Genomic DNA, 20,217 nt, shown 5'->3' with positions numbered 1-20,217 from the left:
GGCTCCCGCCAGGGCCACTGGGAAGGGAGGCTCTGGGGCTGGACATGGGAGCTTCTGGGTGTTGGCCATGGAGATTCTGGGCTTGGGACATGGAAGGGTTCTGGGTTTGGGACAGGGAAGGGTTCTGGATTTTGGACATTGGAGGTTCTGGGTTTGGGGCATGGAAGGGTTCTGGGTTTGGGACATGGAAGGGTTCTGGATTTTGGACATTGGAGGTTCTGGGTTTGGAACATGGAAGGGTTCTGGGTTTAGGACATTGGAGGTTCTGGGTTTGGGACATAGAAGGGTTCTGGGTTTAGGACATAGAAGGGTTCTGGGTTTAGGACATAGAAGGGTTCTGGGTTTCAGACAGTGGAGATTCTGGGTTTAGAATGTTGGAGGTTCTGGGTTTCAGCCACTGGAGGATTTTGCATTTTGGCCACAGAAGGTTCTGAGTTTTGGCTGTAGGAGGGTTCTGGGATTGAGCCATGGGAGGTTCTGGGTTTAGGACATGGGAGGTTTTGGGTTTCAGCCATTGGAGGGAGGGTTTTGGCTCCAGGAGGGTTCTGGGTCTCAGCTATGGGAGATTCTGGGGTATGGCCACAGGAGGGTTCTGGGGTTTGGCTGTAGGGGGGTCCTGGGCTTTGGCCAAAGGAAGGTTCTGGATTTCAGCTGCAGAAGATTCTGGATTTCAGCTGTGACAGGCCTTGGATTTTGGGTGTGGGAGGTTTTGGATTTTGGCCAAAGGAAGGTTCTGGATTTCAGCCATCAGAGGGGTTTGTGTTTTGGCCTCATCCGGGTTCTGGGCTTTGGCCATAGGAGAGTTCTGGGATCATGCCATAGGAGGGTTCTGGGTTTGGAGGGTCCCATTTTCTGTCCCCTAAACAGTGGTGACATGGCCCACGCTGTCTTGTTGACAAAAGCCCCCCAAGGAGCCGCAGGCTGGGTCATGCTTTCATTTATTCACTTCATATAAAAATCTCTTAAGAATGCGTCTGAACACAATATAGAATACTATAACATACATAGTGTGAAACTTTGGGGAACAATAAAATAACCACCTGGAACAATGCAGTGTTCAACAGACAAACAAACCCATTGATCATGCACAACTGTGCTATTGTCATGAACTAATTAGTCACGAGTTGGACCAAAAAGCTTGAAACATATTTTACAAACTGAGATTGACACCGCTCACGATGCCGGACAAGCTTTGTCAGAGGAAGTTTCACAGCACAATTATTACATCAGTTCACATTTTTGTTTTGTCATAGAGATTCACATTGGGTTGTTCAGAAATTGGAACATTGTGACATTGAAAAGCCGGCCCGGGCGTGGGGAGTTCTTTGTTCGGTTCCCCCTCTCTGCATTCCTGGCAAATTCCCAAATTCGCTGCCCTGGGATGCGGTGTCCCCTCCCCACGGGCGGCTGCCACCCGAATGCCCTTCCTGGGTTGTGTCTGTCTCTTCAGCTATGTTCAGGTTCTTGGACTTTATGCAATACAAAAGGTTACAAGAAAAAAAGGCAACTCTTATTCCGAGTTTTCTACCCCATTAACATCGCCGCCGACAGGCGATGCTAATTCATATAAATTAATAACTTACAAAACATTACAGTATGTACAGTAGGTAATAAATACACTGTTATAAACAGTAATGGAGGTGGTAGAGCTCGAGGCAGTGCAGGAGGAGGATGGTGGACCTAAACCTAGGGAGCGTGGATGAGAGGCCAGAGAAACACAAATAACCGAGCGTGCAAATTCCAGGGAGCTGCCGAGGGGGAAGGCGTGTCACACACTGCCTTGCCACGCTTACTCAGGGATGGACTGAGCTGTGCCAGGGAAAAAAAAACCCTGCCCTCTGTCCTGCTCACCACAAACCCAAACCCCGGGGAGGCAAAAAATCCCGCTGTTCCCAGCGAGGGAACGGTGCACGACGGCACCGAGTGACTCCCAACGGGTCACCGGGGGGATTAAGAACACACTGAAGGTGCAGTAATGCAAAGCAGAGGGTTTCCCCTTCTGTTTAGTCTGTCAAAGTGATTAACTGCAATAAAGTGACAGGTATTGCCCACGAAAAAAAAAGGAAGACTGCTTCTGGTAACAGGAAGAATCCAAAAAGTAGCCGTCAATTCCGAAACACCTTGTGTCGCTTTTGAACTACCAAGCTCCGTGTGTTGAATTAAGAGACTCTTGAAAAGACATGAAAGTGTTTACAAAGAAGGCACACAGGTCTGCAGACAGGTGGACAGGTTGGATATGAGTTATTGATCAGTAGTTTCTATCAGTCTAACTGGTATAAACTCCAAAACTAGCAGTATAAAATCTCTCAGTTGTGTGTCAGCGCCGCCTCGGCCCGACCCAAGCCAGCTCCAGGACGACGCGGTGCTCTCGGCTGACGAGGCTCAAACCACAACGCAAATCACCCGTGCATTTCCTGAGCAATCACTCCCTACCCCATCTGTAACCCTGACTCCAATCTCAAGTAGCTGGAGGATCTGCCAGCCCCGTGGCAGAGGCTCAGCCCCGGCTGCAGAGGCTGTCGGAGACCGCTCGCAAGCTCCGCAAGTGTTTAAAAGCCACTCCCGCGGGGCCAGGCCATTATGTGTCCACAGGAGATGTGTCTTCTGTCACAATCTCGATGGTGGCCTCCCTCTGGGGCTCCTCCTCCCCGGGCTGGGCCACGCAGAGCGTCTCTGTATTGCTGAAGTAGCCGAGGCTCTCGCCGTCCTTCTCGGGCCCGTCCGAATCCTCCTCCTCCAGCGTCAGTTCAAACTGGAACTTCTCCATCAGGCCCTGGCAGTCCTGGCCCCGCTCCTCCAGGGGAGGGGATGGGCTCTGAGGTATCATGCTCTGGTACCAGTTCCTGTTGTCCTCCAGAGTGTCCAGGATGTCCTGGGCATCGGGCTGCACCAGGTCAGCCCACGTCTCCCAGAGAGGATGGACAATGTAGTCGATGAATCCCACCTGGAAAACAAAGGGGCACGCACACTTAGGGCAAGGGAATAACCAGGAAAGGGTGGATGTCTGAAAAGGTCATTTTATATTTGTTTTACAAGCAAAATACCAGGAGCAAGTCCCCAAACCAGCACAGCCTAATGATCACATTATCACACCTCATTATCTGATACCCAGAGCTGCACCCACACACAGTGCTGGGTTGGGCTGACGTCTTGTCCAAAACCAAACCTCGGATGGAGTTTCACTAAAAGCAGGAACCAGCAGGAAATTCAGGGGACAGAGCCCTGGGATGGTCCCCCAGTGTGGGCAGCAGAAAAGGAGAGGGGGAATCCTGCTCCTCTGCCCTGGAGCTGCTGCAGGGCTGGAGCCCCTCTGGAGCCAGGCTGGGAGAGCTGGGGGTGCTCACCTGGAGAGGAGAAGGATCCAGGAGAGCTCAGAGCCCCTGGCAGGGCCTGGAGGGGCTCCAGGAGAGCTGGAGAGGGACTGGGGACAAGGCATGGAAGGACAGGACACAGGGAATGGCTAGATGGATTCTGGGAAGGAATTGCTCCCTGTGAGGGTGCAGAAGCCCCCTGGAATAGAATTCCCAGAGCAGCTGTGGCTGCCCCTGGATCCCTGGCAGTGCCAGGCCAGGTTTGGAGCACCCTGGGACAGTGGAAGGTGTCCCTGCCATGGAGCTGGAACTGGATGGGGCTCTCAGCACTGAGAGAGTCTGCTCCTCTCAGACAGAATTCCCAGGTGACTGGGGACAAGGCTGGTGCATTTATGGCCTTATCCCAGGATTCCCACATGACTGACAGCTGGGAATACCCCAGTGCTCCCAAGGGGAGCAGCCTTTATGGGCTGAAGTTCCACCTTTGGGTGTATTTTCCTATGGGGTGCAGTTTGTGCCTATCCCAAACCGTTCCACGATCCTGCACTTTCAACATTCCCGTTTTCCTCCTGCCCAAGCAGCCCCACGAGAGATTTCCTCAGGAAGAGCACAGCCAGCAGGGCCACTCATCCCGGGAATGCTGCCTGGCCCCCGTGGGGTGACGTTCCAGGGCTGGAAAGAGTGAGGGACGCTCAGCCCTTCCGCTGAGCTCAACCCTGCCGCGCTCCTCTGACTCAGGGAGGAACCACGTCCAGGATGGAGCCGGCGGAACGGCCATAAAGGGGATTGGAATTCTTCCGTCTTGGCAGAGCCCGTCCCGCTCCACGGCTTTGTGTGGAGCAGGGAAAAGGCTCTCCCAGGAGCCGGGCTCAAGGCGCAGATGTTTGCTTTGGAAATCGCTCCCGGCTCCCTCAGACACAACAGGATGTCAATAGCACCGTGAGCATCCAATTGGAACGGGCTGGGGAGGCAGCTCCAGCAGAAAGGTGATGAAAAGTTCCTGCTGCACTGGGGAAAAAAGAGTTTGGGATGGTTGGAACTCAAAGTGTTCCAGGGCTCCATGGCGCCGATGGGTAACAATCAGCACTTGTTAATCATTGTTTCTTTAAAATTGTTATTTCTTTAAAATTGTTATTTCTTTAAAATCGTTGTTTCAGGTCACTGCTCCTCTAAAAACATCCCAAATCATGGAATCATTGGCCACATGGCTCAGCGCCGATCCTAAAATATTGAGAGGGCATCTCAAGCTTTGAAATATTTGCATATTGTTTTCTAATCCACTCCTTGTTTCCCTCCAGCACGGACACACTGTTTCCCTTTCTCCTTTGCCATTCCACGATGGCCATTTTGTAGAACTCCTGTCTTTTCTGCACAGCAAAAATGTCATTTGGAAACCTCCAGCACGGACGCGCCACCTCCCTCTCTCCCTTTGCCATTTCATGATGGACATTTTGTATAATTCCTGTCTTTTTTGCACAGCAAAAATGGCATTTTGAAGCCTCTGGGAAGCGCAGATGTGAAGCAAGGAATGAATTGGAGCTCACATGTGGAGCACATGGGCAAGCCTGGCTGAAGGATTCATTTCTTGTTAGGTTAAGAAATCCGACAGATTTTTCCAACAAAATCACCACGCGGTTGAGTGAATAATTTTGAAAGCACTTGGCCGAGCCCAAGAGGACATTTGGAAATAATTATCATCAATTTTGTTACTTATTCAAGCTGAAAAACCTCAATGATGACTTGCTGGAGTCATTCAAAAACAACAACCAAGACAGCATTATATAAAGGCTGGAATCTGTTTGGACAAACATAAATTCCTGGCTTCGTTCCAGATTATCCAGGCGAAATTTTATGGCCTGTGCTACACAGGTCAGAACAAAATCTGACCTTGAAACCATTTTATGAATCAGAACTAGGGATGAGCCAGTTCATCCCCAAAAAAATGAAGAGGCAAATCCAGCTCCTTTTAAGTTTTGCAGGGACGTAAATGAATATTTCTGGGATTAATTCTGCACAGGGCAGCTCCAAAAGCCTCTAATTCAAGTGGACGTGTGCAGTGCAGAATTGTCCTGGATAATGAGTGACAGCCAGAGTTTTGCAGGGTGCTGAGGGGGATCTCAGGTGGGAGAAGCTCCCAGTCCTGCAGATCAGTGGGTACAACAGTGGGGTGAGGAGGTGTGAGGGCAGGACAGGCTGTGAGGGTGGGCAGAGCAGAACTGCCCTTTCCAGCCTGGGGAACAAAGGGACCCAACTCCCTCTGGAAACTGGGACACGAGCAGGGGACGAGGAGATGCCCAGGGGGATGGAGAGGAGCTGGAAGAGCCTCCCCAGCCTGTGGGAGCCCCAGGCAGAGCTGGATGTCAGGGTGGATCAGAAGCCAGGCTCTGAACCGCTGGCTCCTCTCCTAATTGTGCTGCAGAAGCAGCTGAGTTCTGTCTCTGCTTTGAAATGCCAAGCTCAGGCAGGGAAAGCTGCAGCTCAGGGCCAATTACCTGGGATTTTTCCACGGAGGCCGTGTGTTTGTCACACATGGGGCTGATCTCCATGCCTCTCTCCCTCTCTTTGTCTCCCTGCTGGAAGAACTCCTCCATGATCCTGTCCGTCCACTGCCGGTACAGCTCCAGAGACTTTGTGGGATTACTCAGGTCTGCACAATGCACCATATTCCTTAGAACCTGCAATTACATCCATCAGGAAACTCATAAAATCAGCTGCAAAAGGAGGAGGGTTTCGAGCTGGGTCTGCAGAACATTGCACCAGAAGATTCTCTGATTATGAAACAGACCATAAAAATACAGAAACATTGCACGGCAGCACGTTAAAGACCTGGAGCTGCTGGAGAGAGCCCAGAGGAGACCCCGGAGCTGCTGCAGGGCTGGAGCCCCTCTGGAGCCAGGCTGGGAGAGCTGGGGGTGCTCACCTGGAGAGGAGAAGGATCCAGGGAGAGCTCAGAGCCCCTGGCAGGGCCTGGAGGGGCTCCAGGAGAGCTGGAGAGGGACTGGGGACAAGGCCTGGAGGGACAGGACACAGGGAATGGCTGTGAGCTGGAAAAGGGGAGATTTAGATGGGATATTGAGAAGGAATTCCCTGGGAGGGTGGGCACAAGGTGCCCAGAGCAGCTGTGGCTGCCCCTGGATCCCTGGAAATGTCCAAAGCCAGGCTGGACACTGGAGCTTGGAGCAGCCTGGGACAGTGGGAGGTGTTGGATGGGATGGAATGAATTTAAAGTCACTCCCAACCCAAACCAGTCCGGAATTCTGTGATTCCCTCTCCATGGATGAGCTGGCTGCCCCAGCCCCAAAGCCAGACGTGCTCCCTGGTGCTCACACAGCCCAAGCCTCACACCTGGAGCAGCTGTGGAAGTGTCAGTGACATCACACAGGTTTGTTTGGGGATCCAGCTGCTTCCCACCATTCAAAACCCACGTCCATGCTCTCAGGGAAAGAGCTGAAATGTTCCCACTTTATGGAGTGAGTAATATCCCCTCCACACACGCACAGAACAGGCCTGACTAAGTGGCCACAAGGATTTAGGCAGCACCAGTGTTTGAAATAAAAAATTTACAGAGTTTTCCCAGGAGCCTGCTCTTAAGGAGTTGGTCATCAAAGTGGAGAGCAGAGCAGGATGTATCTTGTCCTGCTCACTGCACAGCCCTGTTCCAGCAATTCCTGGTCACTTCTGTAAACCAAGGATTAAATTATAGAGGGAACAGACTGTACAGCAGTAATTCCAGCTCACTCTGAGGTGATTTAGATGTGAAGTTCTGAATGAAACTCTTGCAATGCTGTAACAGGAGAAACAAATGGGAGAAAGCAGCAAGGAAATTTTGGAGCCCTCAAAAATTGACCTCAGAATGTGCCATGTTTGCAGTTCCAGGTGTTAAAAAAACCCTAATTCTGGGTTAACACCTAGAAAATAACACCTAAAAAATATGGGACCACCTCGTGCTTCTTTTTAGTGCAGAAGGAAAAGACTGCTGAGAATTCAGCTTCTCTATATGATCAATTCCAAGGCAAAACCAGGAGTGTGGCCTCTTCATCCTGGCCCAAACACCCCAAACCCAGGGAATTTGGCTGCCTCACCTGTATTCTGTCCGTGTAGTTGTCCAGAAGGAGAACTCCTGAACTGGTCACCTTCTTAGTTTCCACCATAGTCTTCAGATCAGCCAACAGACTCATGTGCTTGGACATATCAGTGGCCAGCACCTTTCCAGAATGGGGGAAAAACAGGATTTCAGGAGGGGAAGCCACAAAAAACGACCATTTTTGGTTCAGAAGAGGAGGAGGGAGTGGCCATACCATGTCAATCACCATCTTCCTGAGGGTCTGGCGCTGCTTCTTGGTCAGGTTCTGGAAGATGTCACAGTGCTCCTCCTGGAGCAGTTTGAAGCCCACGGCCAGGTGGTGGTTCTCCAGCACGGACTCGTCGTTGTACATCAGGGCCAGCTCGGAATCTGGTGAAGGAGTGCCAAGGGTGAGACTCCAGGATGGGAAATGTGGGGTTCCCAACAGGAGCTTGTTCTGGGCACTGAAAGGTTTTAGTGAGGGGAAGTTTCTTTTCCCATCTCTGGAAGGGTTCAGGGCCAGGCTGGATGGGGTTTGGAGCAGTCTGGTCTGGGGGAAGGTGTCTCTGCCCATGGGATACTGGATGATTTTAGGATTCTGGGATTCTTTTTAGCTCCATGACTACCAGCTCCAGCACTCCACCAGCCTTTGCTCAGTCCCAGTGACAAAATAATGCTCAGTTGACTCAGTTACAAGTCACTGGCAACAGAATCCTGCAAAAATCCTTCCCAAAACACAACAATGCCCATATTTTGGAATCCAGATCCATGCTCAGCCCATGGCAGAACACAACTCAAAGGCCAATATTTGGCTTTCTGGTTGTCAATAGCAATAGGATTATTCCTCTTATCTTAATGGTAAAGTTTGCACTCAGGGCTGGCAGAATTATTATGTGTTAGCAAGTAGTAAATATTGACTTTACAAATTGTGCTACAATGGTTCCCTTTGTCAGGGATTGCATTTAATTCCTGCTTGAGTCCAAAATGTCTCACTCCTTTACTGCACCGTATTTTGAGAGGGCAGTACAGCTTGCAAGTTGTCATTTGTGGCATGTAAAAAGCATTCCCATTGCTCTCGGGGTGAAATTCTGAGAGATTCAGAACAAAACTCACTTGTGTTAATCAGGAATTGATTGGAGACCCCGGGGTGATCCACATCATGGATTGCAGCTGCAAAAATGGCAGCGAGGATTTCCAGGTCTGTGAAGACAGCCTAGGATGGAAAAACAGGAGCTAGTCAGAGGGGTTTTACCTCTCAGCAGCTGGGGAAGCTGATTGAGGAGAACAAATTGTGCTGTTTCAATTGGTTTTATGGGACAAGGCACTGCAGAAAGGTGAAGGTGAGACAGAGATCCCCCATGCTGAGATTTCCTAAGGATGGAGGCGAAGGGAGCGCTCGGAAGAGCCACCAGTGCCCACCCCACGTTGAAAACCAAGCCAAGCAGGGCACTCACATCCAGGGCAGGGGTGGAGAGCAGCACATGGGTGGACTGGGCCACGTCAGCAGCGTGCAGGCTGTTGTGGTAGGCCACATCTGAGTGGTAGTGGTCCTCCAGGGTCATCATGTACGTCACGAACGTGTCCGACGAGATCTTGAAGGTTTTCAGCAGGTCCCGCTCCTGAGGGAGCAGAGCACAAACACCCAGCTGAGTGCCAGCTCAGGCTGGAGCAGGCAGGGAAGCAGAGGGGAATTAGACACGAGAACAATGCTGGAAGCAGCAGGGAAGCCTGCACTGCAGGAACACACACCTGGAATATGGCGTACATGATGCAGGTGAGCGGCCGGTTGTGGGAATACCTGGCCACGTTGAAGATGTTGAGGCCCCACTTATTCAGGTCTTCCAGTTCCTTTGGAGAGCACCAAAAAATAATAGTTTGAATGGTTTTCCAGGCAATTCTGCAGTCCCCAAAAAGTTCACAAATATGCAAATGTAATGGTGATTTTAATTATGTAAGTGCTGTACGTGTGAGCTCAGTGAACACAGAGTAACTGTGAAAGGGCTGATTTTGTGCTTCATAATTGCTCTCCTCAGCCTTCATCACCTTTTTTTCTTTTTATTTTAGGGCTATTTTCATGTGTTTTAAAGCATAAAATATGCTCTTGAGGCTACCATTAATTACAGCATTTCTAATGGCCACATCACTTCAGGGATACTAATTCCAAGGGGGAGCAATCCATTCCATTCCCAGCTTCCAGATTCTCCCAGAAGAGCAGGAATCTCCCCTACCTTGGCCAGGTGATCTTCCTTCTCTGTCTTCACCCCAAACCGTGAGATGCTGGTGTTGTTTAAGCTCGAGCTGTGCATGAGTTTCTTCACCCCGCTGATCTGTGTCATGAGCTGCTGTTTTTTCTTCTTCTCCCTGTCCTTCTGGGTGGGAGAAGGAATCTCCACATCGTTCTGCTTGTCTGGAACAGAGCAGGGGGAAATGAGTCAGCACAACATGAGCTCCCAGCACATCACCCAGAATCAGCCCTCGAGCTGCTGCCTCTGCTCCCCACTTCAACCCAGGGGGTTTTCTCATTTTGGGATCCAAAAATTAAAAAAAAAAAACAGTTACACAAGCTCTGGTTGCTCTCTTGCAGCCACTGTGTGGTTTGGGGACACTGGACACATCCAGGAATGTCTCTCTGTGCATGGATGTGGCACTTGGGGACAAGGATTAGTGCTGGACCCCATGAACTCCAACCTAAACAATTCCATGGTTTTCCATGCCTGAAAGGCACCAGCTTCTCCTTGGGCATAAATCCCAATTAGTTTTATTCTCTATTTGCAGAAAATAAAATATATGTTCAAACAACACACTTTTTTCCTGAATAAGGTAAAACCAAATCTATTTTCACTTTTTAGGGTCAATACCCCCTGCTCTTAAAACCAGTAACAAATGGGTGTCACTGATTTATTAAAGATTTTTCCCTAACAATTATCCAAAGCACGTTGCCATTCTCAGGGACAATCACAGTTTTAGTGCACATGAAGAGGGCCCAAACCTGGCTGTGGAGATGTGTTCAGCAAATAAATAAATCTCAAAACCAGGTGGTATTCCCTGCCCTACAGCTGATTTGTTAAAGCACAGGTCTGGCAGCTCATTACTTCCATCCAAACCATTTCTCATGGATTTTACCACAACCTCTGAACACCTTCAGGACCTCCAGAGGGACGAGGCTTCCAGACAGGAGTTGCTTTTGCCTGGGCTTAATTAAACCCCTGTGAAACCCCAAGCAGCAGCAGCAGCAATTAGGAAAGGAGTCATTATTCACAGCACAGCCGTGCTGACATCACAGGGTGTTCCCTGGATTTTGCTGAACCACCGATGGACTTTCCTCTCCATAATCTCCTTAGCAGTGACTAAGGCAGCATCAAATGGCCATTCTGGAGCAGAAATCCCTGATTTGTTGCTCAGTGTCCCACGGGGGGGGCAGTGCCCTCGGGAGGAGCGTGTGACCCACGGGCAGTGGGACGGTCCCTCTGACGTGGTGTGGAACCTCTGCTGCTCCTCTCTGACCTTCCCAGCCCTGTCCCTGCTGGGAATGCAGGGCTGGACCCTCTGCTCCTTCTTGGAGCCTTCCCAGCCCGTTTCATCACGGAATTACAGAATAAATTGGGATGGGAGGGAGCTTAAAGATCATCTGGTTCCACCCCGTGCCCTGGCAGGGACACTTCCACTGTCCCAGGCTGCTCCAGCCTGGCCTTGGGCACTGCCAGGGGTGTTGGGCACCCTGTGCCAGGGCCTCATCCCCTCCACAGGGAGGAATTCCTGCCCAATATTCCATCCATCCCTGCCCTCTGGCAGTGGGAACGAATTCCCTGTGTCCTGTCCCTCCTTGTCCTGATAAAATCAAAAGGCTGGATGAAGTCACATGATCTGGCTTTAATATCTCTGAATTATCCCCACCTTTGGAGATAAAGGAGTGACCTACCCACACATTTCTTTTTGTTTGTTTGTTCAACCTCCTCATTTGCAGACTCCTGTTATTTTGGGCGTTCATTTCATTTAATTAAATTTTAGGAAAGAAAAAATGAATTCATAAAACCCACACCAGCACAACTTCCTGAAACAACTGACAATCCTTTTAAAAGCTTCCCTCTTTTTTTTTTTTTGAAGATGAGCAATCAGGCTGGAGAGCCTGTCCCCCTCAGCAGTGCCAGGCCCTGAGTGGCCTCACACTGGGATGTCACTGTCACCAGGCATGGGAATGGACAGAGCCTTGTCCAGCCCTGCCAGGGGACACGGAGCTGCCTGAGCATGGGAAGAGCAGGAATTCAGACCTGGAGCTGCTCTGGAGGGGGAGAGCTGGGGGTGCTCACCTGGAGAGGAGAAGGATCCAGGGAGAGCTCAGAGCCCCTGGCAGGGCCTGGAGGGGCTCCAGGAGAGCTGGAGAGGGACTGGGGACAAGGGATGGAGGGACAGGACACAGGGAATGGCTGTGAGCTGCAAGTGGGAAAGTTTAGATGGATATTGGAAAGGAATTCCTGGCTGTGAGGTTGAGCAGGACCTGGAATAGAATTTGCCCCTGGATCCCTGGCAGTGCCCAATGCCAGGCTGGATGGGGCTTGGACAGGGACAGTGGGAGGTGTCACTGGATGATCCTTATGGTCCTTCCCAACCCAAACCAGTCTGGAATTCCGTGAATAAAACAACCCCAGCAGCAGCTCTGGCTCATCAGCCCCTGCTGGGATTCAGGCTCCATCAACCTGAGCGTTTGTGGGGTTTGTTTTTGGTTGCCACATTGGCAATTCCTGCTCCACACTCACGTGGCTGCTGGGCAGAGCTGACCACCAGGCAAATCCCTGGATTAGCCCCTCAGTGCATCCCAGTCCAGCCCTATTCCCTCCCTGCTTGAATTCACACTCTAGGTTCAGCTGAGCAACAAAATCAATGCATCCCCACAAAGCAGCTCCAAACTTCCATGGATTATTAATGCTGTCAAGTGTCCTAAATGCAGGCAGCAGTTCCAGCTGCAGCTGGATATTGGAATCACTTTAAAACCCTTAATGGGAATAATTGTGTGTCACACAGGGAACGCATTCCGGCCGTTCCAGCCTGGGGGAATGAATCCCCAGCACCCACAGCACCCGGCCTTTGGAGCTGTTGGGTTCAGGGATGTCCATAAACATGAGGCTCCTCATTTCAGAAGCAAATGGTCACAAATCCTGAATCAGTTTCTTGAGAAAACCCCATTAGTTCTAACAAATGTTGACGCGGAGGATTCATTCATGTCTGTGGAGCTGTGAGCTCCTACAGAATGAATGAAATGCAAAATATTCCCTTTTCTTTCTGACTTCTGGTGCAAAACGAGCAGATTTACACAAAGCAATGGATAAAACTTCGGGGATGATTTAATCTGAACCCCATCTCCGAAGGGAAGGCGCAGCTGAACGAGGCAGTGGCTGCAGCTGGCCCGGGGTGACTTTGTCCTTTCCATAAGGTCACCACAAAAACCAGCGTTGCATAAGGCAGCCACCACGGAATCCTCCCAGAAACATCCCGAGGCTCGGGAAGGAATTCCTCTTATCCAAGCACCATTTTCCCCCTCCCCGCATCCCTTTGAAAGCGAAAACCCCAAGAGGGAAGCTGTGAATGGGGGCAGCGGGGCTGCCCTTAACCCTTCCCTGAGCCCCCAAAAACCAGCTGGGGATGCATTCCTTACCCAGGAAAGTGTTGGAAATGTACTCGGACACTTGGTTGCCGGAGCGGCTCATCTCGGACAGGTGGGTGAGCTCCCGGTTCAGCATCCTCTTGAACTGCGAGGGGGAGAGCACAGGAAAATGGCATTTTTATGGAATCCTCTCCCAAATCCACACCGCGGTAGCACGGGAGACTCCCCCAACACGCAGGATTCCGGGGATATTTGGGATGGAGTCGGCGACAGATGGTTTCATTTCCACCCTGCTCGGCATCACCGTGACTGGGTATTTCTTTTCAGCCCACGGAAATAATTTCCTCTAAAGATGCTCGTTAGTTGCTACTGTCACAAACGAGGAGAGAACGATTCAGATAAACCACTCTGAAAGCTCAGATTTTTATCTCAGGTTGAGATTCCTCACCCCTAAACCTTCTTTTGTTCTGGATTTTCTAAATTTGCTCCATTTTGTAACAAATAGCTGCATATCCAGAGGAGAAGTATGCCCTAAATCTGAAGATCATACAGCAAAATGTGGGATTCAGGCATGATTCCCTTAGATATTCATGCTGAGATCCTGCTGATTTTATAATCCAACATTTTCACTGCTGCATCATTTTTACCTGCAACACCCAATTCCCCCCAAAAACGACATCCATGGATTCTGCATGCACACTACACACATGATTAGCCAAAACACACTGAAATCAGCATTTTTAAAGCATATTTTCCTCACAGAGGCTTTATCCTAGCAATACAGAGAAAAAAAAAAAAAAAAAAAAAAGCCGTTAATAATTCGGTAATTAATAATCCTTCAGGAATTAAACCCACCTTAATGTAACCCCAAGACACGGATAACAAATAATTAGCTTCAGGCATTTTGGAAAGCTCCTGGCAAGCCAGCACAAATCCTCCCGAAGAAATCGCCGCTCCGACGGGAGAGGAGCCTTCCCCAATCCCAAAAATTCAGCGTTCATCCGAGGCAGAGATCCCGCAAGAAGCGGCAGCCGCTAATCCCAGCCTAAGCCCAGCCTGGCGGCGCATCCTCCGGGCTGCCCGTGGGTGGATGCGAGGGATGAGATCCGGGAATGCACAAAGGAAAAGGGGAATTGATCCGCACGGATCCAGCCGCGTGCCGGGAAGCGCTGGGCAGATTGGGATCAGCTCCTGGAGGGGCTCCCCGCTCCGCAGGAGCCCGGCTCAGCTGAGCCGCGCCAGGGAAGTGATGCTGATTTAGCCGGCTCCGCTAACACAGCCATGTTTTATGGGAAAATTAAAATGGAGGAAGCTCCGGGAATATTTCAATGAGGAAAAAGCAAGCGGCAGTCTCCTCTCCTTTCCTGCTTTGTTTTAATGCTATTCCCTACAGGGGCTTTCAAAATATTCCCAGCTGGATTTTTAAAAGGGTTTTTCACATTTTCAGCGTGATCGGGTTTTTCCTCCTCTGTGGTAAAGGGCAAACTGCAGCAATGCAGCAAAATGTCCCTTTACAAACTGAAATACCCTTCAGATAAGAGCTATTAAAACTAACCACCTTAAATCTGTAACTGCAATTCATAAATTCATACATTCATTCTTAAAAGAATGCATCTGTCGTGTCCCTGCCCAAGGCAGGGGGAGGAACGAGATGAGCTTTAAGGTCCTTCCCAACCCCAGCCATTCTGTCATTCACAATCCAGATTTCAATATTTAATCACTTCTGCAGTTTTTGTTTCAAACAGATGAGCAATCCCTTTAGGAGGAAGCTGGAGCTGTCCTTGACACGGAACCCAAAGAAAATCCCCTTGTGCCACGCTCCCAGCACGGGATCAGTGGGATGTGCAGCTCTCCCGCTGCTCAGGACGTCCTTGGCGATTGTGCCGGGAACACAGCACACGCCAGAGGCCAGGATTCCCAAAATAAAAGGGCCATCTTTGCTGTGAAACCCTCTCCCGTCTCCAGCTGCCTTCCCAGCCCCTCCTGGGGTGGTGGCACGAGGCTGCCCCGCGTGCTGAGGGACACGTGAGGCGTGGGCACAGCCCAAAATCCTGGTCCTGCTCCCTCTGACAGCCCCGGCTGGCCAAGGCACGGCTCCAGCACGTCCAGATGGGATTCCAGCAGAGCAAGTTGTGACCCATCTGCTCCTCTCCTGAAATTCAAGGAGATTCAAGCAGAGGTGGGAAGCTGATGGCACCTCCCTTTCACCTGTGCAGCCCAAAGGTGGGGTGTGACCTGCTGGGACAATGCCACCTCTGTCCCTGCTGTCCCCTCCCACAGCAACCTGCCAGTGCCACAGAAACAGGGAATCCTGGAATGCCTTGGCTTGGAAAGAGCCTTAAATCCCATCCAGTGCCACCCTGCCATGGCAGGGACACCTCCCGCTGTCCCAGGCTGCTCCAACCCGGCCTTGGGCACTGCCAGGGATCCAGGGGCAGCCACAGCTGCTCTGGGCACCTGTGCCAGGGTCTGCCCACCCTCACAGCCAGGAATTCCTTCCCAATATCCCATCCAGTCCCACTCTCACCATCACACAGTGAGACCTCACATTCCAGGTAAGACAAGCAGCTTAAATCCTCTCCCACAGGATACAGGAAGGATTGGGATGTGAAGGTTGGCATCCCACGGCATACAGGAAGGATTGGGATGTGAAGGATGGCATCCCACGGCATACAGGAAGGATTGGGATGCCAAGGCTGGCATCCCATGGGATGCAGGAAGGATTGGGATGTGAAGGATGGCATCCCACGGCATACAGGAAGGATTGGGATGTGAAGGATGGCATCCCAGGGGATGCAGGAAGGATTGGGATGTCAAGGCTGGCATCCCATGGGATGCAGGAAGGATTGGGATGTCAAGGCTGGCATCCCATGGGATGCAGGAAGGATTGGGATGTGAAGGGTTCTGCCTGCCCAGGAACACATCCCACAGCACTGTGCCATGGATTTTGTCCCACGGGTCCCCACTCCACCTCCTGCCAGCCAGGAGGCACAGAGCCCTTTTGAAAAGCCCCGCAGAGGCTCGGGGAGCAGCAGGAGGGGCTGCAGGGTGGCAGGGAGCCCTGACCCCGTCCCTGCTCCCGGTGACGTCCGTGCGGAGCAGCAGCAGCAGCAGCAGCAGGGACACGTGAGCCTCCCACAGCCTGACAGCCCAGCATGTGCTGCAGCATCTCCCTGCAGCCAGGCCTTCTCGGGCACCAGGAAACCACCGTCAGCAGATGATGATCACACCAACCACTTCTCATCTCCGGCCTTTCCTTACAATGGCCCCTTTCAGGTCAATGAGCCCGGTGCTGGTGGACAAACAGCTGATAAAAATGTCTTTACCTCACAAGTGGCCTCACAAGGCACAAAGGGCGGCCACTGCCTTCCCACAGAGGCACGCAGCGATTAAGTGGCCGCCACAAGGTCACCCGAGGCATCTGCAGCAGGGAAAAAAATCCTCGGGATTCCGGTATCCCATCTGGAAGCAGGAATCTGCCCCCCACAGCCTTAATCTCCCTCACTTTTCCAGCCCTTTAATCAGCAGCCTTTTATAAACACGGGCAGCAGAACCACAGCACTGCTGGAAGGACTGCGAGGGTCAAACCCGGAGCTGTGGCGCAATTCCCACAGGATTTGCAAACTTTATTGGGATTTGTCACCCCAGCGATGCTGGCACCTAGCAGGATTTACTTTATCACACACACCCCCCTTCCAAAACCGCCGAGGCAGCCCGGATGTTCCACTGCTCGTGGCGGGTTTTTGGGATTTTTTCCTCGATGCCAGGAGCGGCGCTGCTTCCCGGGAATTGCTCTGCAGGGAGCAGGCAGGCTGCTGCCTCTGCAGGGATCAATGGCTTATATCATGTGCAACCCCCCTGGAGCAACCCCGACCTTAAATCCGTGCGACAGCGGCGGGGAAAACAAACAGATTGCAGGGAGCGAGGAGAAAATTCCAAGCGGAGCAAACGCAGGGCTCGGGGCTTTGGAGAGCGCGCTGCAATTACGGTAACGCCGGCGGCCACGCCGTAATTACGGTAATGCCCATCTGCGGCACGGCCCCGTGCCGCTATTTTCATTAATTTTCGTAATTAATAATCATCCCCGCGCCTTTTCCAAAGGAAATTAGCACTGATAAACTCACCAAGAGATGGGATTTAGGAGTGTAGGGATGAGGAGGGGATGCTTACCCCAGATCCGGGGGGTTTCCCTTAAAAAGGAGAAAATCAGGAAATGCTCAGGACTCCTTTCCCTCCACCCCAAACTCTGACCACAGGACCATGCAATTAACGCCTCTAATGATGGGAGGAGTGCAGATAACACCAATAAAGCTCGAGCCCAGGTGCCATTTTCCATATCCAAAGGCACAGCCAACGATCCCAGCTGGCCTGGAAGCATCTGGAGCCCCGGCATCGCGTGGAGCTTTCCTGTTTTGCCTGCTCTGAAGCAACTGCAGAACTCATCTGCACCAAATTAAGTCTCCCTGAACTGAATCATTCCTGGATTACCAGCAGTGACCTTGTTCCATGCATGCTGTGCTCCAGGGAATCACAGCTCCTTCCCAGCTCCCTTCCAGCCATGCGGGCAGGTGGGAATTTCCCTGATTAACAGTGGCAAAGTTCACTCCCAGCTCCTCTCCTGCTGCCCACAGCAAACCCTCCCTGCTCAGGGCTTCTCCCCACCTTTATTCCGTTGCTGAGCTCTGGTTCCAGACATGGAAATCCTGGGTGAGGGATCCTGGCAGCTCCTGGAGCCACTTGGCAGCTGCCCTGTCACCCCATCCTAACCTAAAAATGTGCTTCATTTTTCTGCAGAGGAAGAAAATTTGGCCTAATTTATGATCGAATTTGACAGATTTAGGGGTGCAACCATACTGGGGGGTGCAGGGTGACCCCACCATGACCTTCCAGGGCAGGAGAGCTGGAGAGGGACTGGGGACAAGGCCTGGAGGAACAGGGGATGGCTGTGAACTGAAAGAAGGTAAATTTAGATGGGATACTGAGAAGGAATTCCTGGCTGGGAGGGTGGGCAGGCCCTGGAATAGAATTCCCAGAGCAGCTGTGGCTGCCCTGGATCCCTGGCAGTGCCCAAGGCCAGGCTGGACACTGGGGTTTGGAGCAGCCTGGGATGGTGGGATGAGATGGGCTTTGAGATCCCTCCCAACACAAACCAGTCCAGGATTCCATGATATGACCCCGATAGGAACTGGGAAAACCCCCCCGATGACTTAGTGTGGAAATTCCCTCTTTTCTGGCTCTTTATGGAAAGAACAGCTCTGTTCCTCTCCTGGGGAGGGCAGTGAAGAAGCACCCACAGCCCATCCCAACTCCAGAGATGGATCCTGCTGCTGTTCCTGTTCCCGTTCCCTCTGGAGTTTGGAGAGGTGCTCCTGGCGCAGCACAGGGAGAAGAATAAAGACAGCAGCAGGGATCTGCTGCTGATGGAAACCCTTTGAAGTCGGTTTAGCCCAGCTGGGGTTCCCCGAGGCCAGGAGTCCTTATGCAAAGAGGCTGCCGAAACCCAGCCGGAGCCACCGGCAGGAGCTGAGGGCGATGCGGAGATAAAAGAGCAGCTCGGATGCAGGAGAGGCTCTGCAGAGGGGGATCCTGGCCCACACTTTGATGGAGGAATCTCGCTGCAGATCTCCGCTGTTTACAAACTCCGTTCCCGACCCACCCTCGTGACGCAGAGCTCCCACTCCCGAGAAATCCCCGAGCCAAAGGGTTCGTGGGCTCGGGGCTGCTTTCGCTGAGGCAGCCGGGCTCATCCTCCCCGCTTAATTACCCGGGTAATTAGTGCAGTGCAGAGGCGCAATTAGACCTTGGTGGGACTGCGTGGAGCAGCTCTTCTCCCGGGATTCGCCGGGGAAGAGCCGCCCCTCACCTGCCCCAGCCCCGTCGGAAATGATTTACACCCAGGAGGGAAATTACTCATGTGAGCCATCGCAGCGGGAGAAGACAGGGAGTGCGGAATGCGTTAGTCTGGGATGGGCATGGATGCGACACTCCAGGTTAAAAAAAATGGGGTTAATGCCACCCCGCCGAAGGAATATTTGTTGTTTGCCCAACCCTCTCTTCCTGACATCTCATTCCTCCCAACCACACTCCTGGGTTTTGGAATCGTGGAGCATTTCTTCGAAAGTCTGGAAGCCAAGAGTTAAAATTCCTGGGTTTGGAGCAGCAGCCGCCCCGCTTATCTGTGTTTTCCTGCTGTTACATCACGTACAGAAAGGACCGTGGCAAACAGATTTGCAGCTGTCCTTGTTACTTCATAATTCCCATCGATTTTCCTTCCTAGGTACTCCATGGAGAATGATGGGAGATGCATTTAATGCTTAAACAAGAAAAAAAAAAAAAAAAAGAAAAAAAAAAACCAAAAAAACACGAGCCTGTTTCACACTAAACAGCACAAAAGCAGAAAGTTTTCAGCCATATTTCAGTGCCTGGAGAAAAGTGGAATGGTTGCAGTCAACTATCAGTCATTAAAAAAAATCAAATTTCTTTTGCAGCTCTTTCTAGTTCTTATTTCCTAAAACAATATCGCGTTTAATGCGCTAGAAACTCTTTTTAATGAGATACAAAGTACTATTTGTTTTTTGGGGTTTTTTTTGTTTTCCCTTCAGCTGATTTTGGAAACCCAAAAGTAAACACAGGCTTATGAAATCTCCAATTTCACATCAAAGCAGCCTTGATTTATAGAGATGTTCAAAGGAAGACTTTAAAGGAGCAACATCATGACCAACTTGTTGGCCTGATGTTATTAGAATAATTTAGAAATCCACAATGTAAATGTTGATAAATAAATAGCAGGTTGCCATAAATCAGCATGTGGCTGCTCATGAAAGCGAGAACATCTATCTGATGTAGACAGAACAATATTCAGATTTTCCCCCCCGCGAAGTTTAGCATTTCTGAGAGCGGCAGAACCTCCCTTGGGTGGGACGGGATTTACGCAACACGGGGCTTTAAAAAAGTGATGAATTGGGAGCTGGAGCTGAGCGTTCGCAGCACTGGGGCATTTCCAGCTCGTTTCCAGCCAAATGAGACTCGAAATATGCAAATTGCTCCCAATGCCGGAAAGGAAAAACTCCCTGCAGGAGCCTGCCCAAGGAAAGCGCCGGGGTTCGTGCTGCTCCACAGCCAGAGTGGATTGCTCCATTCCCGAGAACTCCGGGTGTTACTCAGCGCTGAGGGAGGAAAATCCCCCTCGGCCGCCGCGGGGAAGGGCCCAGGTCACGGAGAAAGCAGCGCTGTGCTTCCCTGGA

The 20,217-nt window shown here is 51.3% G+C and overlaps 1 protein-coding gene across 4 annotated transcripts in view; it reads right to left on the bottom strand.

Moving 5' to 3' along the window:
* Positions 1–921: 921 nt before the first annotated feature.
* PDE4B (phosphodiesterase 4B) overlaps positions 922–20,217 on the bottom strand; it is a 146,830-nt gene continuing 127,534 nt past the window's right edge. For all 4 annotated transcript variants that reach the window (XM_041482971.1, XM_041482972.1, XM_041482974.1 and 1 more), the window contains 9 exons: positions 13,025–13,118; positions 9,603–9,781; positions 9,124–9,222; positions 8,829–8,993; positions 8,488–8,587; positions 7,610–7,764; positions 7,394–7,516; positions 5,804–5,986; positions 922–2,944 (listed from right to left, as the gene is read on the bottom strand). In XM_041482971.1, the coding sequence (XP_041338905.1) occupies positions 2,579–2,944; positions 5,804–5,986; positions 7,394–7,516; positions 7,610–7,764; positions 8,488–8,587; positions 8,829–8,993; positions 9,124–9,222; positions 9,603–9,781; positions 13,025–13,118 (1,464 nt within the window). In that variant the 3' untranslated portion in view covers positions 922–2,578. The remainder of the gene's footprint in view (positions 2,945–5,803; positions 5,987–7,393; positions 7,517–7,609; positions 7,765–8,487; positions 8,588–8,828; positions 8,994–9,123; positions 9,223–9,602; positions 9,782–13,024; positions 13,119–20,217) is intronic.

The sequence above is a fragment of the Pyrgilauda ruficollis genome, unplaced genomic scaffold, assembly GCF_017590135.1.
Source record: "Pyrgilauda ruficollis isolate IOZ18807 unplaced genomic scaffold, ASM1759013v1 scaffold6, whole genome shotgun sequence".
Lineage (NCBI taxonomy): Eukaryota > Metazoa > Chordata > Aves > Passeriformes > Passeridae > Pyrgilauda > Pyrgilauda ruficollis.
This window is presented reverse-complemented; position numbering and strand designations above follow the sequence as displayed.